Consider the following 27,305-nt stretch of genomic DNA (forward strand, 5'->3'; position numbering starts at 1 on the left):
ACCTTACTCAGTGCACTGTAAATGGCTGTGTGCCCATACAAAAAGAATACATGTCAAATGTGCGTTTTCACATGTGAATTCGCTGTTTTCACATGTTGAGCTTAAATTTACATGTAAAACAACTGTAAAACAACTGTAAAACAACTGTAAAACAACAATTTCACTTTTTGCAAGTTTAATCATGTGAAAATGTCAAATTTTCAGGTTCATATGCAGGAAAAGTCCCCCAAAAATGGTGCTATACATGATTCTGTATACATGATTCTGTATACAGTGCATTTCAATCGCAGATAAAGACGCTAGGTTGCTTAAGATAGAAACGATAGGAGGGAGGTTGGTCGGGGAGGATTGGTGAGTGTACTGTATATCGCGAATGTCGAGCAACCCAAAGGCTGCGTTCAAATCTCATCACGGATAACTTTAATATTTTTGCTAATTAGCTACTTTGCAACTACTTAGCATGTTAGCCAACCCTAACATTAATCCTTTAACCACTTAGCTAGCGTGTTAACTAACCGTAATTTTAACCCCTAACCTTAAAGCTAACGTTAGCTGCCTAGCTAATGTTATGAAGAAAAGCACACACAAAGTACATTTTGAATAAGTAATTTGTCTTTCACAATAAGCTGTGATCGTGTGTTGCATGGACTCTGTGCAAAATGAGTGGTCCCTCAGTTGAGCAATAAATAAAATAAATTGGAACATCCCTTTAAGCATGGTGAAGTTTTTCATTACACCTTGTATGAATACATCCAGTCACTACAAAGATACAGCCGTCCTTCTTAATCCGCTCAGATTTAACCATGAGTCCAATGGTGACTTTAAAACGGTTACAAAACCTCTTTGCCAAGGCTCCTGGCACTGCCAAGGCTACCAACATTGTGGTTACTCCACAATACTAACCAGAGTGAAAAAAAGGAAGCCTGGACAGAAATATTGAAAAACATGCATCCTTTTTGCAACAAGTTACTAAAGTAATTCTGCAAAAAATGTGCCAAAGCAATCAGTTGGCTTGATCCTATACAACACATTACGGAGTACTACCATCCATATTTTCAATCATAGTGGGGACTTCATCATGTTATGTGTATGCTTGTAATCAGTAAGGACTGGGGAGTTTTTCAGGATACAGTAGAAATGGAATGGAGCTAAGCACAGGCAATCTGAGGAAAACCTGGTTCAGTCTGACACTGGGAGATATTCACCTTTCAGCAGGATAATAACGTGAAACACAAGCTCAAATCTACACGAGTTGTTTACCAAGAAGACAGTGAATGTTGCGGAGTTGCCAAGTTATAGTTTTGACTTCAATTTATGGCAAGACCTGAAAATGGTTGTCTAGCAATGATCAACAACCAATTTCACAGCTTGAAGATTGGGAAAATGTCCCACAATCCAGTTGTGGGAAGCTCTTAGACTCACAGCTTTAATCACTGGCAAAGGTGCTTCTACAAAGTATTGACTCAGGGGTGTGAATACTTATGTAAATGAGGTATTTCATTTTCAACAAATTAGCGAGCGTCACTAAGCGTTGTGTGTAGATGGGTGAGAAATCAATTGAATACACTTTGAATCCAGGCTTTAACACAACAAAATGTGGAATAAGTCATGGGGTATGAATATTTTCTTAAGGCACTGTAGCTGGAATTAAATGTGGGGATTAAATAAAAAATGTGAAACTTCACACGTGAATGTTCCCGATATATTAATTTAGCAGCGGTCACCCACCACTGCAGAAAATATATATTTTTGCTGAGACGCCCTTTAAATGGATAGTCTTTGGCTCAACGACGAAGTCTATGGGAACCGCTAGCATGTCATTGCGCTAAAGCTAGTAGCAATGCCCCCCCCCCCCCCCCCCGCTGGTTTCCTCCAGCGTCCAACTCCACCCCATGTAGACAGGCCAGGTGGCAGGTCCTTCGAGACCCAGGCAGAACTGTCTCACCTGGGGCCTTTGTCCCAGACAGAGCCCTTTTATTTTATTACAATAATAAATGGATATAGCGTTTTTCATTACAAATGGAATCTGTCGCTTAAAAAAAATACCGATCTGGATGTTCTTATGACGTGTTGGTCTTCCAAAACTTCATGTGATAGGCAGTTTGGAAAAGTAACATCTTGAGTGGAGGGTGCAATGATGGTGCAGGGAGGTAGAAAAACATCTGACAGCCCCCCTGGTGCTCTTCACCGGGCACGTCGTCTTCGATGTTCACAGCTCCTCTTTCGTAGGTAAGCTGGCTTGTCCACTCTCAGTGTAGCACCCACCTGGGTGATGCAGCGGCGACTGTAAAAGTAGCAGTAAGACCTCCATACTTTGGCAGTAGTCCAGAAAGGCGAGCATCTGTCCCCTCACACCGCAGTCCACTTCCCCCTAGGAACCCGGGGCAGGCCAAAAGCGGATGCTGCATCATTCAAATCTTATTAGCTACAGTATCTAGCCAAGCCAAATATAAACTGACTTGCCATAATCAGTCCTGCAAGTACATAGGTCACCACCATATAGTTCAGTTAATCTCTCAAAAGATTTATTTAAAAATGCAATAAACAAACACTTAAATACATTTAAGATATGTACAATATTTAGAGAGCTCTCTGCTCAGGCTTCCTCACGGCGCCATGGCAACCACATAACTGATTATGGTGTGTGAATGAATGTGCAGGGTGTCAGAGGCAAGAAGCAGGAGAGGGGAAACAAAAAGGAAGTGAAGACCTGGCAAGCTGCCCCCCTCCCTCTTCTTCCGTCCTGACAGACACCATCTGCTGTAGTCTCGGATGTTTTCGTGGATGCAGATCGCCATGGAGCCTCTGGTGTATTAGCCTATAGCCTGGTTAAACGAGCTTGAATGCTGATTTCACCATTTTGAGGGCAGCATTCAATCTGGTTTAACCAGGCTAATATGAGCCTTCGGTTGTAGCAGTGAACATCGCTTTGGTTCAGAATCCTAATTGGAAGGTTTGTTACCCAGCAGCTAGTAATTGGCCTCTCCTAGGTGTGTGTTGTGGGGGGTGAATGTGTGTAGACGTGTGATCCCTCAGGGGAGAGGCCAGGCAGGAGTAAGTCACTAGGCCACTGGACAATCAAATTACCAGGTCTGGAGACGAATGAGCGAGCAGCATGAATTTGCGGCACTTTTTTTTTTTCACCCCCCTCTAATTGGAATAACATTGTATTCTCCTGCTGACATGACACACGGAGCAGGAGAGAAAGGGTCGACCGACTGGATGACTGCGCGCGTTTGTCCTCAGTCTAGTCAACCACAGTTCTGTCAAGTCCTTGCATCTTGCGACTTTGATATCAAAACCATCAATCTTGCAATGTGCTTGATGCCAATTGCCTTGAGTCGACAAGACAAAAAAAAGGGACTTTTCTAAGCAGCAGGATCTTTGAAGTTCAAATGGATGTTTCAGTCAGCTGAGCTGTTGGTTGGGCAGGTTTGTTGTCTGTTGATGCACTTTACACAGCTCTGGGAGGTCTCTCTCTCACACAGACAGAGCTCTGGGTCTCCGTCTTCTGCCGCACCACTGAAACCATTCCTACATGGCTCCTCTCGCTACTTTGTGTTGCCTAGTTACCTTCCGGTTTGGACCCAGGGGACTGGGTGCTGCTGAGTACGAGCCAGCTATGAGCGTAAGCGCACGCATGCACACTGGCATCCTTTATTGCTTTTGTCTGAACATCACGTATGTTATAATACACTATACTTATTTTTTCAACAATTTCTCTTGTTTTTGGGCTCTTGATGTGTGTGCTGGGTATAGTAAATCTGCGCTAGACTACTAGATTAAGTAGGGGAGAGGGCAGACGGTATAAACAGTGGGCTAACCTGACTACCACAGATGACTTTTTTTTGTGGGTTTACCTAATTGGATAAAACTGTTAAAAAATGTAAAAAATATATATTTATTCTCAAATTGATCCTCTGAGATTGTGTTCACTCTCTAAATCTGCCATAGAGAAAAGCAAAATGGTTGTTTATTTAATGGATGCCTTTTCTCTTCCACGTGTATGGATGTAATGGAGACGATTTGCTATTGTATTACTTACTGTAAGTTGCAATGAACTTGTATGATGTGTAGTTGCAGTAGGTCTACTTTGTCATGGAAAGGTCTTCCTGTGGTCAATGATTTTAGAAATGTTTTAATGCATTATGATCTATATAAATGACTGGATAATGTAAATGACTGACACATTCTTTCTCTTGTGGAGCTGTATATTCTTAATCACTGTTCTCTGACTCTATTTCCTTCCATTTCCCCTCTGTCTCCCTTCATCTCTCTTGCTCCCCTTCTAACTCTCACCCCCTCTCTCTCTACAGAGCCTGTGTGATCCTGGGTGTGGTCTTCATCCTGTCCTCCCTGTGTATTCTGGGAAAGGCAATCCATGACCTGGCTACCAAGCTAATGCCTGAAGTGGTAAGATGCCATATCCTGATGTTGTACCCTTAAGCAAGGCACTTACCCTTAACTGCACCTATAGGTCTCAGTCCAGGGGTGGCACACTGTGTCCTATGTCTCTATTTTGAAAAAGCTGTAGCTTTTTCAAAATAGAGACATAGGATGCAGTGTGCCACCTCTGGATTGAGAGCTATAGGTGCAGGAGCCACATGAAAAGCTATTTTTGGTGAACTTAAATAAAAGGTTAATTATATATAAAAAAAATAACTAGGCAAGTCAGTTAAGAATGAATTCTTATTTACAGTGACGACCTAGGAACAGTGGGTTAACTACCTTGTTCAGGGGCAGAACAACTGATTTTTTTTACCTTGTCAGCTCGGGGATTCGATCTCGCAACCTTTCGGTTACTGGCCCAACGCTCTAACCACTAGGTTACCTGTGCCATATGGTCCAGCTTAACGGAAATACTCAAAGGTAGTGCGCTACATAGCCCTATGGGAATAGGGTGCTGTTTGAGAAACAAAGCTCTCTGCTCTGCTCCACATGTCTGGGCATGTGGGTGTTCATTAAGGTCAGCTCTGGGTACTGTAATACCAGTCTTGGCAGTGCCAGCAGCCTTGGCAAAGAGGTTTTACTGCAGCAAAGGGATTCCAATGAACATCTGGTTGGTGTGCTGAAATTGCTTGTCAAAAACAGAGGAGTAACTAGGTTACCTTGCCTAGTGGTTAGAGCGTTGGACCAGTAAGCGAAAGGCTGCTAGATCGAATCCCTGAGCTGACGAGGTAAAAAGCTGTCGTTCTGCTGATGAACAAGACAGTTAACCCACTGTTCCTAGGCTGTCTTTGTAAATAGGAATTTGTTGTGCACTGTATGTGCAGACAAAGGGTTTTCTCGTCTGTACTGTATGCTACACATATTTTAGCTTCAAGACAAAAGCACAGTTGCTATAGCAGCAGTAACATCAAGTAACATTAGCCTATCAAAAAAATGTATGATTTTAACCCTCTCATATGAATAAAAAAGTACAGGTGGCCTCTCTTAAAATATTACAACAAACCCAGCATTTTTTTTTTGCAATATCATGCAAAGCATTACATGTGGTAATTGCAGCTGAAAACGTTGGCAGAAATGTATTCACTGACAAGCTGTTATGTGTATATCACACACACAGTCAGAAGTTTACATACACCGTAGCCAAATACATTTAAACTCAGTTTTTCACAATTTCTGACATTTAATCCTAGTAAAAATGCCCCGTGTTAGATCAGTTAGGATCACCACTTTTATTTTAAGAATGTGAAATGTCAGAATAATAGTAGAGAATTATATATTTCAGCTTTTATTTCTTTCATCACATTCCCAGTGGGTCAGAAGTTTACATACACTCAATTAGTAGTTGATAGCATTGCCTTTCAATTGTTTAACTTGGGTTAAATGTTTTGTGTAGCCTTCCACAAGCTTCCCACAATAAATTGGGTGAATTTTGGCCCATTCCTCCTGACAGAGCGGATGTAACTGAGTCAGGTGTGTAAGCCTCCTTGTGCGCACATACTTTTTCAGTTCTGCCCACATATTTTCTATAGGATTGAAGTCAGTGCTTTGTGATAGCCACTCCAATACCTTTACTTTGTTGTACTCCCTAAGTTACTCCCTAAGTTTGTGCTAAAGCAGTGAGTAAAACACTCTGCCAACCCAGATGTCTTAGCCATGTCTGAATCCTGGCTTAGGAAAACCACCAAAAACCCTGAAATCTCCATTGCTAACTATAATGTTTTCCGCCAAGATAGAACTGCCAAAGGGGGCAGTGTTGCAATCTTCTGCAAAGAGGTTCTGTATTACTTTCTAAGTCTCTACCCAAACAATTTGACCTTCTACTTCTAAAAATTCACCTTTCCAGAAACAAGTCTCTCACTGTTGCCACTTGCTATAGACATCCCTCTGCCCCCAGCTGTGCCCTCGATACTATAAGTGATCTGATTGCCCCCCCCCCCCATCGATCTTCTGAGCTCGTGCTACTAGGTCACCTAAACTGGGACATGCTTAACACCCCGGCCATCCTACAAACTAAGCTTGATGCCCTCAATCTCACACAAATGATCAATGAACCTACCAGGTACAACCCCAAATCAGTAAACACGGGCACCCTCATAGATGTCATCCTAACTAATTTGCCCTCCAAATACACCTCTGCTGTTTTCAATCAAGATCTCAGCGACCACCGCCTCATTGCCTGCATCCGTAATGGGTCTGTGACCAAACTACCACCCCTGATCACTGTCAAACGCTCCCTGAAACACTTCTGCGAGCAGGCCTTTCTAATCGACCTGGCCGGGGTATCTTGGAATGACATTGATCTCATCCGGTCAGTAGATGATGCCTGGTTATTCTTTAAAAGTGCCTTCCTCACCATCTTAAATAAGCATGCTACCCTCAAAAAATGTAGAACTAGGAATAGATATAGTCCTTGGTTCACGCCAGACCTGTCTGCCCTTGACCAGCACAAAAACATCCTGTGGCGTTCTGTATTAGTATCGAATAGCCCCCGGGATATGCAACTTTTCAGGGAAGTTAGGAACAAATTTACACAGGCAGTTAGAAAAGCTAAGGCAAGCTTTTTCAAACACAAATTTGCATCCTGTAGTACTAACTCAAAGTTCTGGGACACTGTAAAGTCCATGGAGAATAAGAGCACCTCCTTGCAGCTGCCCACTGCTCTGAGGCTAGGAAACACTGTCACCACCGATAAATCCACTATAATTGAGAATTTCAATAAGCATTTCTCTACGGCTGGCCATGCTTTCCACATGGCTACCCCTACCCCTGGACCCTCTCTTTCTAAAATGATCTGCCGAAATTGTTGCACACCCTATTACTAGCCTGTTCAACCTCTCTTTCGTATCATCTGAGATTCCCAAAGATTGGAAAGCTACCGCGGTCATCCCCCTCTTCAAAGGGGGTGACACTCTAGACCCAAACTGCTACAGACCTATATCTATCCTACCCTGTCTTTCTAAGGTCTTCGAAAGCCAAGTTAACAAACAGATTACTGACCATTTCGAATCCCAACATACCTTCTCCGCTATGCAATCTGTTTTCAGAGCTGGTCATGGGTGCACCTCAGCCACGCTCAAGGTTCTAAACGACATCATAACCGCCATCGATAAGAGACATTACTGTGCAGCCGTATTCATCAACCTGGCCAAGGCTTTCGACTCTATCAATCACCACATTCTTATTGGCAGACTCAACAGCCTTGGTTTCTCAAATGATTGCCTCGCCTGGTTTACCAACTACTTCTCTGATAGAGTTCAGTGTGTCAAATCGGAGGGCCGGTTGTCTGGACCTCTGACAGTCTCTGGGTGTGCCACAGGGTTCAATTCTCGGGCCGACTCTCTTTTCTGTATACATCAATGATGTTGCTCTTGCTGCTGGTGATTCTCTGATCCACCTCTACACAGACGACACCATTCTGTATACTTCTGGCCCCTCCTTGGACACTGTGTTAACTAACCTCCAGACGAGCTTCAATGCCATACAACTCTCCTTCCGTGGCCTCCAACTGCTTTTAAACGCAAGTAAAACTAAATGCATGCTTTTCAGTCGATCGCTGCTCGCCCATCCAGCATCACTACTCTGGACGGCTCTGACTTAGAATACGTGGACAACTAAGAAATACCTGGGTGTCTGGTTAGACTGTAAACTCTCCTTCCAGACTCACATTAAGCATCTCCAATCCAAAATGAAATCTAGAATCGGCTTCCTATATTGCAACAAAGCATCCTTCACTCATGCTGCCAAACATACCCTCGTAAAACTGACCATCCTACCGATTCTTGACTTTGGTGATGTCATCTATAAAATAGCCTCCAACACTCTACTCAACAAACTGGATGCAGTCTATCACAGTGCCATCCGTTCTGTCACCAAAGCCCCATACACTACCCACCATTGCGACCTGTATGCTCTCGTTGGTTGGCCCTCGCTTCATACTCGTCGCCAAACCCACTGGCTACAAGTTATCTACAAGTCTCTGCTAGGTAAAGCCCCGCCTTATCTCAGCTCACTGGTCACCATAGCAGCACCCACTCGTAGCACGCGCTCCAGCAGGTATATCTCACTGGTCACCCCCAAAGACAATTCCTCCTTTGGTCGTCTTTCCTTCCAGTTCTCTGCTGCCCATGACTGGAACGAATTGCAAAAATCTCTGAAGCTGGATACTCACATCTCCCTCACTAGCTTTAAGCACCAGCTGTCAGAGCAGTTTACAGATCACTGCACCTGTACTTAGCCTATCTGTAAACAGCCCATCTATCTACCTACCTACCTCATCCCCATACTGGCATTTATTTATTTATTTTGCTCCTTTGCACCCCAGTATCTCTACCTGCACATTCATCTTCTGCCGATCTACCATTCCAGTGTTTAATTGCTATATTGTAATTACTTCGCCACCATGGCCTATTTATTTCCTTAACTTACCTCATTTGCACTCACTGTATATTGACTTTTTGTTCTCTTTTGTTCTACTGTATTATTGACTGTATTTTTTTGTTTATTCCATGTGTAACTCTGTATGTGTCGAATTGCTACGCTTTATCTTGGTCAGGTTGCAAATGAGAACTTGTTCTCAACTAGCCTACCTGGTTAAATAAAGGTGAAAAAAAAAAAAAAAAAAAAAAAAAAATGTGACAAAGTCGGATGCAAACACTCTTATTCTACATCTGTACATTGAGTGCTTTACCACTCTCCATCACTGTGGAGTACTGCTCCGCTGGTATGTTTTGCGCAGAGAGGGGCAGCTCCCGCCTTGTTGTTTCACTGGCTAGCCTTTGCAATCAACTTGTCTGCCAGGGAAATTGATGTGAAACCAGTCGCTGGCTGGTTTCATTTTTCCCCTGATATGGAAAGCCATTGAGCAAGTACTTGGTTTCGACATAGGCAGCTAACCAAAACTTAACTGAAGTCACATGCACCATTATCAGTTTCTGTCAGGTTTCTTTCATCCATTGATGACATGATAACAGGATAATTTACTGTTACTCATTTTTGCTTAGTAGCCAGAGCAATGCTGCCACGTGAGTGGTCATGTGCTGAATGCATGGACAACACAGATATTCTTGGCAAAAGTGAAATTGGAACAAGAGCTGCACCTCCTTGAATTTTTAGAGTTACTTGACAAAGGTGAGTGTCATAGAAACTGCAGAATATGCTCTTTCAGATACTATATAGTGGGGCGGCAGGTAGCTTAGCGGTTAGAGTGTTGGGCCAGATACCGAAAGGTTGCTAGATCGAATCCCCGAGCTGACAAGGTATAAATCTGTCATTCTGCCCCTGGACAAGGCAGTTAACCCACTGTTCCTAGGCCATCATTGTAAATAAGAATTTATTCTTAACTGACTTGTCTAGTTAAATAAAATATAATAATATATGAGTTTTACCTGCATATGACTGTCAATTACAAGATGCCCCATCTCTTCATGTACAATTTGACAACTGATAGGCCTAATATTGTCAATGTAATCTTTTCTATAGGCTAACTCGTATGTGTGAAATTCATTTTGGTGTAGTTTCGATTTGCAGGCTGACTGGCATCGTTTTCCCCGCTCATCAACTCGGATAGCGTCAAGGATATGTTTTGCAACACACACAGCCGCACCAATGTGTCAGAGGAAACACCATACGCCTGGCAAAGGTGTCAGCCTGCATTCGCTCAGACCGCCATAGGAGTCCCTAGAGCGCAATGGGACAAGGACATCCCAGCCGGCCAAACACTTCCCTAAACCAGACGACCCTGGGCCGATTGTGCGCTGCCTCACGGGTCTCCCGTTCTCGGCCGGCTGCGACACAGGCCTGTATCAAACCCAGATCTGTAGTGACACCGCAAGCACTGTGATGCAGTGCCTTAGACTGCTGCTACGCTTTTCATTAAAACACCGTTGACTACAGTTATTATTCAAATGTACAAATGCGTACTTGCTATGCCTCGACTGCTACCTGAGGTCGGTCACGAAACTCGCCCGACAATTATCCCCCCTTGAAGCAGGGAAGTGTAAACAGAATTCTTGTTGAGCCAACACTCCTACATTATAATTGGTACTTGCAGAGCAATCTTTTTGAAACGGTTTAAATGTATAGTCATTTTGCTAATGTTTGAAAGTAGGGTATGAAATAGTAAAAAAAAATCGTTGACACTGCGTGTCAAAGTAATGACCCTCATAAGCATGTCATAAAATCAGCAAAAAAAGAGACGTCCCTTTTTCAGGACCCTGTCTCTCTAAGATAATTTGTAAAAATCCAAATGACTTCACAGATCTTAATTGTAAAGGGATTAAACACTGTTTCCCATGCTAAAGAGGCTTTTCTACTGACTCTGAAAAACACATGCCCAGGCATGTTGCCAGGAGGCATGAGGACAGCAGATGTCGCCAGGGCAATACATTGCAATGTTCGTACTGTGAGACTTCTAAGACGGCGCCACAGGGAGACAGGACGGACAGCTGATCGTCCACGAATTATCAGACCACGTGTAACAACACCTGCACAGGATCGTTACATCCGAACATCACACCTGGGTTACAGGATGGCGGCAACAACTGTTCAAGTTACACCAGGAAAGCACAATCCCTCCATCAGTGCTCAAACTGTCCACAATAGGCTGAGAGAGACTGGACTGGGGGCTTGTAGGCCTGTTGTAAGGCAGGTCCTCACCAGACATCACCGGCAACAACGTCGCCTATGGGCGCAAATCCACCGTGGCTGGACCAGACAGGACTGGCAAAAAGTGCTTCACTGACGAGTCGCGATTTTGTCTCACCCAGGGATGATGGTCGGATTTGTGTTTATCATCGAAGGAATGAGTGTTACACCGAGGCCTGTACTCTGGAGCCCGATCAATTTGGAGGTGGAGGGGCCGTCATGGTCTGGGGCGGTGTGTCACAGCGTCATTGGACTGAGCTTGTTGTCATTGCAGGCAATCTCAATGCTGTGTGTTACAGAGAATACATCCTCCTCCCTCATGTGGTACCCTTCCTGTAGGCTCATCCCGATATGACCCTCCAGCATGACAATGCCACCGCCCAGAATGAGCAGTATGACTGATTTCCTGCAAGCTAGGAATGTCAGTGTTCTGCCATGGCCAGCTAAGAGCCTGGATCTCAATCCCATTGAGCAAGTCTGGGACCTGTTGGATCGGTGGGTGAGGGCTAGGGCCATTCTCCCCCAGAAGTGTCCGGGAACTTGTAGGTGTCTTGGTGGAAGAGTGGGGTAACATCTCACAGCAAGAACTGGCAAATCTGGTGTAGTCCAGTACTTAATGCAGCTGGTGGCCACACCAGATAATGACTTATTTTTTTATTTTGACCCCCCCCCCCATTTGGGACATATTATTCCATTTCTGTTAGTCATATGTCTTTGGAACTTGTTCAGTTGTCTGTTGTTGAATCTACAGATATTTACACATATTAAATTGGCTGTAAATAAACGCAGTTGACAGTGAGGATTATTTTTTTTTTTGCTGAGTTTGTCTTAACAGCTGACAACTTGTCATAACCTGTTTTATAATAGTCATGACACTTATATTTAGACCTGTTCTGGCATATATTGTTATTTTATGGCTGGCTATGACACCTTCATACTGTAAGTGTCAAAACCCACATTTATTAAATGTAGTTTTTTTTCCCTGCCAAGACATTTCCATTATTTTTGAAAGTTTGTTTCATAAATGCTTTGATGAAAACATTGAAACACTTTAGACAGACAAAGAGAACCATTGCAATTTTACAATAAAACTAAAAGGGCTGAGCTCGCTCTATGCAGGGTTGAATTGTGTAGGCATTTGCATTTGTAATTAAAACCATACTCATACAGCATGTCATTATTGTTGATTTAATTCCAGTCAATTATTTTTATATTAAAAAGGCCTAGTTAGCCGAGCCACATACAGTTCGATTAACCGAAGTTGGATCACATTCACATTTTCCCAGAACACGAGTAATGGACCTATTTTAGGCTATAAAAACACGACGTTATGTTTTTCCTGGCCAGGCCCAGATGGGATCAGAGCACATAGGCTACTAGTAGCTGTGGTTATCAGTAGACTACAGTAAGACTGAAGCACAGACAGTGTACACGTTGACACATCAATAGGCATTTTATTTTATTAAATGTTTTTGGTGTTGGCTGGTATGGGCTTATACCCATGTTTTCAGTTACAATTTGCTATTACACATGTAATGATTTGCATAATAGTTATACAAATTAAGCCTGGTTTGTTGTAATCTTGAAAGGTAGGTTTACTGCGCTTTTACATTAATATGAGAAGATTAATCGTAATTTTAATACGCTATTGTTACTTGAAGACATGGTGTTAGCAACTCTGCTTTTGTCTTGAAGCTCAAATGTAATGAGTAGCCTACAGACGAGAAAATAAACCTTTTTAATTGTCTGCACATGTTTGTGAATTGTTCCATTCAACAGTGTAGCTAATATGTTTTAGGAGAATGATTTCTGTCATTGTTGAATAGTTTGTGCTTAGTGACTACTGTAATATTTACAGTCAATTTGAACTGTGGACCAATGTTGTGTTGCCAGCCACAACGAAAGTTATGTTAAGGCAAGGATGGAATGTGAACTGAAAAGTAGAATTCTGTTTCGCCACCCTGCTCCTCTCTCTCCTTCATATCTCGTAGTGAGAATAGGGCCGGAGTTGTTCCGAAACAGGTGTATTAAAATTCAGTTTAAGAGGAGAGACACTTTCTGCATTGGCTGACTAGATTTACCATTGTAAGACAAATGCACACTTCAGGAGAAGGCTAGAAAATCGGGACTCCGCTTTTGAGATGTGCATTTGATTCCTCACAGAAAATCCTGGACTGTAAATGTCAGGCACTGTGTAAACGCACCTGTGTGTGTGTGTGTGTGTGTGTGTGTGTGTGTGTGTCTGTCTGCATTCCAAACAACCTCCTATTCTCTACTATATAGTGCAATACTTTTGACCAGAGCCATATGGACCCTGGTCAGAAGTAGTGCACTAGATGATGGGGAGGGGGGTGTATTAGAGAGCGTGACTCACCCTCTGTACGGTGCTGATCTCTGCTTAGCCAGCTCTCATCTCCTCAGATGGCTTTTAAATGCCATGTGCCGGTGCTTCGTTCAACCCAAGCACCTCAGTGCTAAGAATTTAATATTAAAAGGAGTGTCAGAAGTCATTGGGGGAGCAGGTCTCTTTTGTGCTGTATATCTAGCTTCTACAGCCATAGAAGATCAAATGGATCTGGGACCAGGCTAGGACTTTTTGAAGACTTCCCGTAAAAGAGGTTTGAAATGGTGCGCACTGCGCAGCATAGTAGGATTGGGGTCAATTCAATTCTAAATTCAGGAAGTGAAATTATTCAATTCATGAATTTAAACATCCTCATAGAAAACAATGGCATTTTTAAAGTTTATCACATGTATACAATTCACTTTATAGCCCTTGTATACTATACTTATAGCTAACTACGTATATTCACTCAGGGGCACAACAATGGTTTTAGAAGTGGGGGAGGACAAACCATTTCTAATATTAAGCTAAGTTCCTGCATATTACATTGTCAGTGTGAGAACAAAAAGTTTAAATGCATTAGCTGGGGAAACTGGTAAATCAATACATGGCTAAACAGACTCATCTGAATATTAATCTTTAATCGCTTGGCCGCTGGTTTTATCTTGATTTGATTCTGGTCCAGAGTGAGACAATTTAATAGCTAGTGCTAGCTAGCCATTGGCTAGCTCTCTGCCATTAAAAAGAGTGCAAACAAATACACTGACAGTAGCTGCCTCAACTCTCCCATGGTCCTAAAGCCAGCCTTTCAGTTTGCTTTCACACAGCCTGCCCGACTGCTCCGAGTATTCTGCATAGTCCTAAAGAACACGGGTCCTTTTTGTATCAGTGTATTGATAAAACTAGGAAAGGAATTTTAGAACGTGAGGGTCATGACCTTCCCCGTCCGTAGTGGTTGTTGCGCCCCTGCACTAACATCTGTTTCTTTCTGAGCTCAACAATGACTCAGGAATATACTGTGTTTACTGGGCTTGCAGGCTTCACTGTCCTTCTACTTAATTGTAAACTATCTCTGGCTTTTATTTGTTGCCTGTTTTAAAATACTTTGAGTCCCACCATCACACCGGCAGGATTTAGGTCTTCTAACCCCTTGTAAGCATTGTGTGTTTGAGCTACAGACTGCTGGGTTGTTGCATTTGATTGGTCTGTTTCTTCTGCATCATGATACCAACCATAAGTGTGATTTAACGGGGACTGAGCTAGAGTGTTGTATGTGAGACAAGGGCGGACCCGAAAACGGTTGGTCTAACAAACTATTATGACCCCTATATGAAAGACTCTCACGAACATGCACATGTAACCTGTTTTGCTCTGGCGCTCACAGGCCACACAAATCGTTAGAAGGTAAGGGGTTCTTCTACATAGATCATTGGAAATCCCAAGACAGTGTCTAATACTGTAATAAGCGCACATAGTTGCTGTCGAACTCCACACAGTTGTCACTGGCTAGTTGGATATTCATTCCCCACTGAGCAGACAATTCCTGTACTTACAGCATTATTATAAATTCATTTTGTCCGATTTTTGTTGACATTTTTCAAAAACTCATAAATTAAACTATGGTTGTACTGAAAATGAAATGGTAAAACACTTCAATGTGAGGCTAAATATGAGGGCAGAGCAAGCAGATTAATGAGTGGTGCATTTTTTTCACTAGGGGATTTAATGGGACTGATGAGGTTATTAACCTTGCAGAAATGCAGCTTTTCATGGCTTTTAAGGCCATAGTGCAATATTAATGCTACTGCGGAGGCTCTCTGCAACACTTACCCGCTCTCTTTCCCTCTTCGTCACCTCTCTCTCTCTCCCCCTCTCATCTACTCTTCTCTGTCAGGATGACTTCCTCTTCAGTGTGTCCATCGTCAGTGGCGTGATGTGTGTCATTCTGGCCGTGGTCAAGATCATGCTGGGTAGGGTGCTCACCAGCAGAGCCCTCATCACAGACGGTAGGTACCTAACTCGGTGTGTAGTTGCTCCGTTTTTTTTCTCCAATTAGGATCGTTAGAAGATTATCCTTGATCTTTAACTAGGGGAAACCTCACCCTGGAGCTACCCAACTCTGAGGAAGCAACGCATACTTCTGCCTGATCTAGGCCACTTGAGTTCAAGCCAGTTAGAGAATTGGGAAGGTGGAGCACGAGGGTGAAAAACTCTGTAGGGAATCTTTGAGAGAAATTAAAAGGGCCCTATTCCCATAGTGCACGAAGATGGAAGGTTAGAAGGCTTAGACAAAGGTTTAGACACCATCATGAAATCTGTGAAATATATTGGGAACTACTTAGTACACTAATATAGGGTAGTGACCATCAATTAGATTCAGCTGCAGGCCAATTTCTTTTCTTGATCAGATGGTCAGGGGGCTGAAACATATACTGAAGATTGTGCCGACTGACATGGTGGCTCTGCTTCTAGCTCCTGAGCAACTTTGCACAATTTTGTTTTATTTTTTACATTAGCCCAGTTTGTTTTGTGTTATTACATACAGCTAGTAAATAACTTTTGGATATCAGAGCGGCGGTATTCACCAGCATTTACAACCAGGAGTACGACTTTCCCAAATTGTGTCCTTTGTTCGTACCATCCAGAGCAATTTAACTCATCTCTGAGGCTGCACCAGGACGCCACCGGCGGAAGAAGTTATTCAATGGACTTCTAGTCCTACTCAGGAGGCATGCACACCATCCACCGCTTCCGAGTATATTACTCGCTAATTTTCTGTCTCTGGACAATAGGGTGGATGAGCTCAGGGTGAGGATCTCCTTTCAGAGAGACAACAGGGACTGTAACATAATGTTTCACAGAATCATGGCTCGCTCTGGATATACTGTTCCCGTCCATACAACCAGCTGTGTTCTCCAGTACATCACGCAGACAGGACTAAAGAACTCTCCGGGAAGAAAATAGTTGGCAGTGTATGTTTCATCATTCATGGTGTGATAATGTACAGAAACACATGACCTTTTGTTCACCTGACCTAGAAAACCTCAATCAAATGCAGACCGTATTACCTCAGAATTCTCTTCGGTTATAGTCACAGCCGTGTATAATCCCCCTCAAGCCAATAACACGACAACCCTCAAGGAACTACATTGGACTTTGTGCAAACTGGAAACAACATTTATTGTAGCTATGGATTTTAACAAAGCAATTTTGAGGAAAAGGCGACTGAAGTTCTATCAACACATGAACTGTAGTACTCATGCTGCTAAAACTCTTGACCACTGTTACTCCCCCTTCTGGGATGCCTACAAGGTCTTCCCCCGCCCTCACTTCGGAAGATCAGATCACAACTCCATTTTGCTCCTATAGGCAAAAACTCAAACAGGAAGTACCTGTGCTAAGGTCTATTTAACGCTCGTCTGGCCAATCGGAATCCACGCTTCAAGATTGTTTTGATCACGTGGACTGGGATATGTTCCGGGTAGCTTCTGAGAATAACATAGACGTGTACACGGACAATGGGACGGAGTTCATCAGGAAGTGTATAGGGGATGTTCCCACTGACTATTAATAAAACCTACCCAAACCAGAAACTGTGGCTAAATTGCAGCATTCGTGCAAAACTGGAATCGCGAACCTCCATTTAACCATGGCAAGTTGACTGGGAATATGGTTGAATACTAAGTGTAGTTATTCCCTCCGTAAGGCAATCAAACAGGCAAAACGTCAGTACAGAGAAAGTGGCAGGGTCTACAGACAATCACGGATTACAAAGGGAAAACCAGCCAGGTCACGGACACGTCTTGCTCCCAGACAAGCTAAACCCCTTTATCCACTTTGAGGATAACAGAGCATGTGCAAACCAGCTGGCTGGCGTGTTTACGGACATATTCAATCTTTTCCTACCCAGTCTGCTGTCCCCACTTGATTCAAGATGTCCACCATTGTTCCTGTACCCAAGAAAAGCTATCGCCCTGTAGCAATCACTTCTGACATGAAGTGCTTTGAGAGGCTTGTTAAGGACCATACCATCTCGATCTTATCTGACACCCTAGATACACTTCAATTTGCATACAGCCCCAATAGAGCCACAGATGATGCAATCGCCCATCACACTGCCCTATCCCATCTGGACAAGAGGAATGCTGTTCATTGACTGTAGCTCAGCCTTCAAGACCATAGTACCCTCCAAGCTCATCATTAAGCTTGGGGCCCTGGGTCTGAACACCGCCCTGTGTAACTGGGTCCTGGACTTCCTTATGGGCCACCCCCAGGTGGTAAAGGTAGGAAACAACACCTGCACTTCACTGATCCTCAACACAAGGGCCCCACAAGGTGTGCTCAGCCCCCTCCTGTACTCCCTTTTCACCCATGACTGCATGGTCATGCACGCCTCCAACTCAATCAAGTTTGCAGACACAACAATAGTAGGCCTGATTACAAACAATGACGAGAGCCTACAGGGAGGAGGTGAGGGACCTGTAGGAGTGGTGCCAGGAAAATAACCTCTCCCTCAATGTCAACACAATGAAGGAGCTGATCGTGGACTTCAGGAAACAGCAGAGTGGGTACACCCCTATCCACATCAAGAAGACCGCAGTGGAGAGGGTGTAAAACTTCAAGTTCCTTGGCGTACACATCACTGACAAACTGAAATGGTCCACCCACAGTGTGGTGAGGAAGGCGCAACAACCCCTCTTCAACCTCAGGAGGCTGAAGAAATTCGTCTTGACCCCTAAGACCCTCTCAATTTTACACATGCAGAATTGAGAGCATCCTGTCGGGCTGTATCACCGCCTGGTACAGAAACTGCACCGCCCGTTACCGCAGGGCTCTCCAGAGGGTGGTGCGGACACACTGCCTGCCCTCCAGGACACACATAGCACCTGAAGTCTCAGGAAGGCCTAAAAGATCATTAAGGCCATCAACCAGCCGAGCCACGGCCTGTTCATCCTGCTATCGTCCAGAAGGTGAGGTCCGTACAGGTGCATCAAATCAAGGACCCGAGAGACTGGAGAAACCTCTTCTATCTCAAGGCCATTACTGTTAAATAGCCATCATTAGCCGGCTACCATCCGGTTACTCAACCCTGCACCTGAGGCTGCTGCCCTATACACATAGACATGGAACACTAGTCACTTTAATAATGGAACACTAGTCACTTTAGTGTTTACAACCTGCTTTACTCATTTCGTGTGTATATACTGTATTTTTGTCAATGCCACTTCTGACATTGCTCGTCCAAATATTTATTTATTTGTTAATTCCATTTTTACTTTTAGATTTGTGTGTATTGTTGTGAATTGTTAGATACTGCAGTGTTGCACCTAGGAACACAACCATTTCGCTACACACACATATTTAGCAGATGTTATTGCGGATGTGACCAATAGTTTGATTTGATCATTTCAAAGATTTGACTGAGTTGCATTTCATAGAATGAAATCAGTCAATTGAAATAAATTCATTAGGCTCTAATCTATGGATTTCACATGACTGGTCAGGTGCGCAGCCATAGGTGGGCCTGGGAGGGCATAGGCCCACCCGTTTGGGAGCCAGGCCCAGCCACTTGGGTGCCAGGTCCAGCAAATCAAAATTAATTTTCCCCCACAAAAGGGCTTTATTACAGACAGAAATACTCAGTTTCATCAGCTGTCAGGGTGGCTGGTCTCAGACGAGGTCCTGGGCTGGCGTGGTTACACACGGTCTGCGGTTGAGGCCGGTTGGACTTACTGCCAAATTCTCAAACTACGTTGGAGGCAGTTTATTTAGAGAAATTAACATTAAATTCTCTGGCAACAGCTCTGGTGGACATTGCTGCCAATTGCATGCTCCCTCAACTTGAGACATCTGTGGCGTTGTGTAACACAACTGCACATTTTAGAGTGGCCTTTTATTGTCCCCATCACAAGATGCACCTGTGTGATGAGCATGCTGTTTAATCAGCTTCTTGATATGCCACACCTACCAGGTGGATGGATTATCTTGGCGAAGGAGAAATGCTCACTTTAAACAAATTTGTCCACATTTGATAGAAATAAGCTTTTTGTGTGTATGGAACATTTCTGGGGTGTTTTTATTTCAGCTAATTGGACCAACACTTTACATGTTGCGTTTTATATTTTTGTTCAGTATAATTACAAATCATTTGTAGACTGCAATTGACCGCAAGAAGCCCAAACAGATAGAACTAAAAACCTTTAATTTCAAATATGCACTCTTTCTATATTTTTTTAGAGCCAGCAGGTGCTTGGTTTTTACCCACACAGACCGGTGAATTGCATATAGTATGCGCTGAGGGCGTCGGCCTTAACCGCAAGGCCACCCTCAGGTACTGGGCCGCACATCTATTTACTTCTACACCTGAGAAAGTTGTTCACTAATTATGAGTCTTTATTGACAACTCCATAGCTGCTGAGCTCTTAATGTCCCTTCTCGTTTCAATAAGAGATTTGTGGCAAACAGGCTGGCGTCAAACCAGTTTGAAAGGTCAGCTTTGGATGGAGACACTTGCTCATTAAAGTGTGTGTGGGGTACGTTAAATTGTATGTGAAAGTGACAGCTAGCAGAATAGAGTAGGAGTTATTTGCCTACCAGATTTGTCTCGATGTGACATGAAACAAGCCATCAAAGGGGCAATCTGTGATTGCTACATACATTTTTAGGCTTAAGTGAATGATATATATATATATATATATATATATATATATTGCTCAAAAAAATAAAGGGAACACTAAAATAACACATCCCAGATCTGAATGAATGAAATATTCTTATTAAATACTTTTTTCTTTACATAGTTGAATGTGCTGACAATAAAATCACACAAATGATCAATGGAAATCAAATTTATCATCCCATGGAGGTCTGGATTTGGAGTCACACTCAAAATTAAAGTGCGAAAACCATACTACAGGCTGATCCAACTTTGATGTAATGTCCATAAAACAAGTCAAAATGAGGCTCAGTAGTGTGTGTGGCCTCCACGTGCCTGTATGACCTCCCTACAACGCCTGGGCATTGTCCTGATGAGGTGGCGGATGGTCTCCTGAGGGATCTCCTCCCAGACCTGGACTAAAGCATGGAGCGAGACATGATGTCACAGATGTGCTCAATTTGATTCAGGTCTGGGGAACGGACGGGCCAGTCCATAGCATCAATTCCTTCCTCTTGACTGACCCACCGCCAAACCGGTCATGCTGGAGGATGTTGCAGGCAGCAGAACGTTCTCCACGGTGTCTCCAGACTGTCACGTCTGTCACATGTGCTCATTGTGAACCTGCTTTCATCTGTGAAGAGCACAGGGTGCCAATGGCAAATGCCAAACGTCCTGCACGGTTTTGGGCTGTAAGCACAACCCCCACCTGTGGACGTCGGGCCCTCATACCACCCTCATGGAGTCTGTTTCTGACCGTTTGAGCAGACACATGCACATTTGTGGCCTGCTGGAGGTCATTTTGCAGGATTCTGTCAGTTCCTCCTGCTCGTCCTTGCACAAAGGCGGAGGTAGCGGTCCTGCTGCTGGGTTGTTGCCCTCCTACGGCCTCCTCCACGTCTCCTGATGTACTGGCCTGTCTCCTGGTAGCGCCTCCATGCTCTGGACATTACGCTGACAGACACAGCAAACCTTCTTGCCACAGCTCGCATTGATGTGCCATCCTGGATGAGCTGCACTACCTGAGCCACTTGTGTGGGTTGTAGACTCCGTCTCATGCTACCACTAGAGTGAAAGCACCGCCAGCATTCAAAAGTGACCAAAACATCAGCCAGGAAGCATAGGAACTGAGAAGTGGTCTGTGGTCACCACCTGCGGAACCATTCCTTTATTGGGGGTGTCTTGCAAATTGCCTATTTCCACCTGTTGTCTATTCCATTTGCACAACAGCATGTGAAACTTATTGTCAATCAGTGTTGCTTCCTAAGTGGACAGTTTGATTTCACAGAAGTGTGATTGACTTGGAGTTACATTGTGGTGTTTAAGTGTTCCCTTTATTTTTTTGAGCAGTGTATATATCACTCATTGATTCTTGAAGAATATAACTTATAAATGCTTCATAAGCTTAGTTCAACTGTTGTACCCCATCGGAGCCCAAAGTATAAGCTAGTTTTGCTCCCTTGTTTTTAAGAAATGTAATTGTAAACAACCACTGTAGTCTCCGTGTAATTTTGATCTCATGGATGTTCAGTCCTTGCATCCAATTCGAGTGGTTACGTTTCTCCAGCCCTGTCACTTAGCTGTTTAACACTGGCGGGGTGTCCCTTTGTTGTTAGTACTGCAGATTGCCCCTAGGAATACAGCGCCATAGATGATATTCTTTACGGAGGTAATTGACGTGCCCAGTCTGGTTATCACATACAGTATGTAAAAGACTGGCAGAGGTCCTTGTCAGTCTGTGTGTTTTTGAGGTGCAGAGAGAGCCAGTTGAGTGGGCTCTTATGAATCGAATGAGGAGACCCAATCGAAAAGGATTCAAAATCCGTCTCTGTTCATTCTGTTTTATGGACTTTCGGATTAAGACTCTGTGGCAGACTACATGTAATTTCATGAAATATATGTACATGTGTTCGTTGTTAATGTTCAAGGTATTTCTATTTCCCTCTGTGGGATAATACAGTTGACTAAACTGCCTGTCTTGTCCAATCTACAGGTTTCAACTCCCTGGTGGGCGGGGTCATGGGCTTCTCCATCCTAATCAGTGCCAAGGTGTTCAAGCACGATCCCAAAGTGTGGTACCTGGACGGGTCCATAGGGGTCCTGATAGGCCTCATCATCCTGGCTTACGGGGTCAAGTAAGTGGGTACATTTTGTGTATGGCCCTCAAACTCAACTCTGGACCTCAAAGCCAGTTCCACTTCATTTTGTCATTGTTCCCCTCTTATCAGGGACTGATTTAGACCTGGGACACCAGGTGTGTGCAATTATCAGGCAGAACAGAAAACCAGCTGGCTCTGGACCTCGTAGGGTAAGAGTTGAGTACCCCAGGTGTAGGGGGAAGCTGCCTCTAAACCACTGATCTTGGGTCAGTTTTGTCCGGCAATGGTTAGGAGTCAGGGAGGGGAAGCTAATCCTAGATCTGTATTTAAAAGAAACATAATATTCAATCACTTTTACACACACGTACATTATGTCCCCTGAGAAATACACTTATTTAAATAACAGAAATGTTGTCATTTTAAATTGTAACCATTCAGAAGGCCCTTGGAGTAGAAACCTCCATTGTACATACCAAATCAAATCAAATCAAATTTAAAACTCCCTAGAAAGGCCAATACCTAGGAAGAAACCTAGAGAGGAACCAGGCTATGTGGGGTGGCCAGTCCTCTTCTGGCTGTGCCGGGTGGAGATTATAACAGAACATGGCCAAGATGTTCAATGTTCATAAATGACCAGCATGGTCGAATAATAATAAGGCAGAACAGTTGAAACTAGAGCAGCAGCACAGTCAGGTGGAAGTTGAAACTGGAGCAGCAGCATGGCCAGGTAGACTGGGGACAGCAAGGAGTCATCATGTCAGGTAGTCCTGGGGCATGGTCCTAGGGCTCAGGTCAGTTGAAACTGGAACAGCAGCATGGCCAGGTGGACTGGGGACAGCAAGGAGTCATCATGTCAGGTAGTCCTGGGGCATGGTCCTAGGGCTCAGGTCCTCCGAGAGAGAGAAAGAAAGAGAGAAGGAGAGAATTAGAGAACGCACACTTAGATTCACACAGGACACCGAATAGGACAGGAGAAGTACTCCAGATATAACAAACTGACCCCAGCCCCCCGACACATAAACTACTGCAGCATAAATACTGGAGGCTGAGACCAGTGGAGGCGCACGTTTTACATTGCCCGGTGCCCCCGTGGCTGGAGATTTCACCACGTTTTACATTGCCCGATGCCCCAGTGGCTGGAGATTTCACCACGTTTTGCATCAATAAAATGATTCAAACGAACACGGCCAGTGTTTCACTTAGATTGTTTTCCAGGTGGGGCCGAAAGCAACATTCAGACCAAAACGGTCAATATGCTTGTAAACATTAGTGGAGCCACTTTTGGTGTTAACTGTAAAAAAGTTAATTGTTTCCCTCACACAGTAAATCAACTGCTCCTAAATAAAAACTAATTGTCTGAAGTGTCAATAACGCGCTTCGAAAAATAGAAGTGTATTTTACAGATTTTTACCTACTTCACTTTTACTATTCTCTGGACAGTCAGGAAAAGAAAGGAATGTCAAAGTATGTAGAGGGAAAAATTGTTGCAGAAGCAATGAATGTAGAACCGCAGCAGATGATCAGGGACCCTGGGCATCTTTCTTTTAGTGTTTTTCAGAGTCAGTAGAAAGGCCCCTTTAGGGTCCTAGGTTTTCATAACTGTGACATGAATTGCCTACCGTCTGTAAGCTGTTAAGACACTAACGACCGTTCCACAGGTGCATGTTCATTAATTGTTTATGGTTCATTAAACAAGCATGGGAAACAGTGTTTAAACCCTTTACAATGAAGATCTGTGAAGTTTGGGATTTTTACGAATTATCTTTGAAAGACAGGGTCCTGAAAAAGGGACGTTTATTTTTTTTGCCTAGTTTAGTTAATGCCTAAGAGATACCTGAAATCCCAGGTTCTGGTAGCATGTCCAGCATTTGAGAACCTGGAACATTGAGAGAAGATATCACTAGGAGAGCTCCTCCGTCTCATCAGAAATGCAGTTCCAGCCTTTGCCATAATCAACATTCCTCTAGCTGTTCTCAACATATTGGCAAACGTATTTTTGTCCTTCTTCATGTCCATCCACCGTGAGGCAGAGAGAGACTGAAACAGCATGTGAAGAGACTAGTGGGATCTATGGTGTGATTCACCACAGTCTACAGTACCTGGTTTCTGGTATTGTAATTGAAGTCTGCAGCTAGAGCTCATCTTTACCTTTTATTTGGTAGTGAGGTACACTGTATCCGGCAGCATGTCAAACTATTTGGATTAATTGTTTCTTTTACAGCCAGATCCTCCCTGCCCAGAGAGCTCTATTCCCCTGGATGAAGAGGAACATGTTGAACTTTCAACTAGTTTAATTTTCCCCTCAAGCTTTATCAGGAAAGACAAACAGCACTTATACTGTGCATCAATAAATGGCCTTGTTTCTGGTCCTCCAAATGTCTTGATTTAAAAATAATACATCCATTTTTTTTGTCTCTCCGATGGTTTGGTTGAGATGTGCTACCTGAGAATACACATGAAGAGCGTGAAAGAGAGCGGCAGCACCTTCTCTCCCCGACTGCCCAGTCAGATGAGGGTCACCACCACTGGATCCATGCAAGGAAAGCTCTATTTCTCTCCCCGACTGCCCAGTCAGATGAGGGTCACCACCACTGGATCCATGCAAGGAAAGCTCTATTTCTCTCCCCGACTGCCCAGTCAGATGAGGGTCACCACCACTGGATCCATGCAAGGAAAGCTCTATTTCTCTCCCCGACTGCCCAGTCAGATGAGGGTCACCACCACTGGATCCATGCAAGGAAAGCTCTATTTCTCTCCCCGACTGCCCAGTCAGATGAGGGTCACCACCACTGGATCCATGCAAGGAAAGCTCTATTTCTCTCCCCGACTGCCCAGTCAGATGAGGGTCACCACCACTGGATCCATGCAAGGAAAGCTCTATTTCTCTCCCCGACTGCCCAGTCAGATGAGGGTCACCACCACTGGATCCATGCAAGGAAAGCTTTATTTCTCTCCCCGACTGCCCAGTCAGATGAGGGTCACCACCACTGGATCCATGCAAGGAAAGCTCTATTTCTCTCCCCGACTGCCCAGTCAGATGAGGGTCACCACCACTGGATCCATGCAAGGAAAGCTCTATTTCTCTCCCCGACTGCCCAGTCAGATGAGGGTCACCACCACTGGATTCATGCAAGGAAAGCTCTATTTCTCTGTCAATGTGTCTTAGGCATGCTGCAAAGAGGACTGCAGATGTGGCCGGGGCAATAAATTGCAATGTCCGTACTGTGAGATGCCTAAGACAGCACTACAGGGAGACAGGACGGACAGCTGATCGTCCTCAGAGTCAGACCACGTGTAACAACACCTGCACAGGATCGGTACATCCAAACATCACACCTGCGGGACAGGTACAGGATGGCAACAACTACCCGAGTTACACCAGGAACGCACAATCCCTTCATCAGCGTTCAGACTCTCCGCAATAGGCTGGACTGAGCGCTTGTAGGCCTGCTGTAAGGGTTACAACGAGGCCTGTACTCTGGAGCGGGATCGAGGTGGAGGGTCTGTCATGGTCTGGGGCGGTGTTACAGTATCATCGGACTGAGCTTGTTGTCATTGCAGGCAATCTCAACTCTGTGTGTTACAGGGAAGACATCCTCCTCCCTCATGTGGTACCCTTCCCGCAGGCTCATCCTGACATGACCTTCCAATATGACAATGCCACCAGCCATACTGCTCGTTCTGTGCGTGATTTCCTGCAAGACATGACTGTCAGTGTTCTGCCATGGCCAGCAAAGAGCCTGGATCTCAGTCCCATTGAGCACATCTGGGACCTGTTGGATCGGAGGGTGAGGGCTAGGCCCATTCCTCCCAGAAATGTCCAGGAACTTGCAGGTGCCTTGGTGGAAGAGTGGGGTAACATCTCACAGCAATGCAGGTGGTGGCCACACCAGATACTGTTACTTTTGATTTTGACCCCCCCCCCCCTTTGCTCAGGGACACATTATTCCATTTCTGTTAGTCACATGTCTGTGGAATTTGTTCAGTTTGTTGAATCTTATGTTCATACAAATATTTCCATGTTGACAGTGAGGACAAGTATTTACATTGGACATATGCATGAAAGCACATTTGAGCATATTTACATTGAACAAGAGGAAACTAATGCGCTGTAGAAAACTAAAAGAGAAACTATGGAAATATAGAACATTGCATAAGCTTCATGCTAATGTGCGATCATTGGAGGAAGAGGAATTCAAATGTCCCCTGACAGCACTACTGGTGAACTAGAAGAACCATTATGAAAGATTCTTGAGAAATTGTTTTTGGTGTCGGGATGGCATGATATATCAGCTTCATATCAGTATTGGAAGATAATGGCTTAGGAATCGTCATCAGTATTGAACTGCCTTGCACCCAATTTCTTTAAGCAAAAAAAGATGGCTAATTGTGAACAAAAGGAATATCAGACAACATCCCAATTGACGTAATCATTGGTTTGGTGAAGTTAGAGGCATGTGCTCGGCATTTTGAAGGCCTGAAGACCAGTGTCAGTGATTTCTGCAATATTGTGTTCTGTGAGGCAGTTCCATATTCAAATAGCAGACTGTATAGGCCTCTTTCCAGGGAATTTTTTTTTCATTTATTTATTTTACCTTTGTTTAACCAGGTAGGCAAGTTGAGAACAAGTTCTCATTTGCAACTGCGACCTGGCCAAGATAAAGCAAACCAGTTCGACACATACAACAACACAGAGTTACACATGGAGTAAAACAAACATACAGTACAAAAATAAGTCTATATACGATATGAGGTGAGATGGGAGGTAAAGGCAATAAAAAGGCCACGCTGGCGAAGTAAATACAATATAGCAATGAAAAACAATGGAATTGTAGATTTGCAGTAGGTGAATGTGCAAAGTTGAAATACTGGGGTGCAAGGGAGCAAAATAAATAAATACTGTAGGGGATGAGGTAATTGTTTGGGCTATCAATAGATGGGCTATGCACAGGTGCAGTGATCTGTGAGCAGCTCTGACAGCTGGTGAGGGAGACAAGTGTTTCCAGTTTCAGATCTTTGTAGTTTGTTCCAGTCATTGGCAGCAGAGAACTGGAAGGATATGTACATACACTGTTTACCAAACATTAAGAACACCTGCTCTTTCCATGACTGACCT

The 27,305-nt window shown here is 43.9% G+C and overlaps 1 protein-coding gene across 1 annotated transcript in view; it reads left to right on the plus strand.

Moving 5' to 3' along the window:
- LOC109906660 (transmembrane protein 163-like) overlaps positions 1–27,305 on the plus strand; it is a 49,025-nt gene that overhangs the window by 13,814 nt on the left and 7,906 nt on the right. The window contains exons 5-7 of the mRNA XM_020504484.2: positions 4,317–4,413; positions 15,330–15,441; positions 22,084–22,225. Of these exons, the coding sequence (XP_020360073.1) occupies positions 4,317–4,413; positions 15,330–15,441; positions 22,084–22,225 (351 nt within the window). The remainder of the gene's footprint in view (positions 1–4,316; positions 4,414–15,329; positions 15,442–22,083; positions 22,226–27,305) is intronic.

Source organism: Oncorhynchus kisutch, linkage group LG16 (assembly GCF_002021735.2).
Source record: "Oncorhynchus kisutch isolate 150728-3 linkage group LG16, Okis_V2, whole genome shotgun sequence".
NCBI classification, from domain to species: domain Eukaryota; kingdom Metazoa; phylum Chordata; class Actinopteri; order Salmoniformes; family Salmonidae; genus Oncorhynchus; species Oncorhynchus kisutch.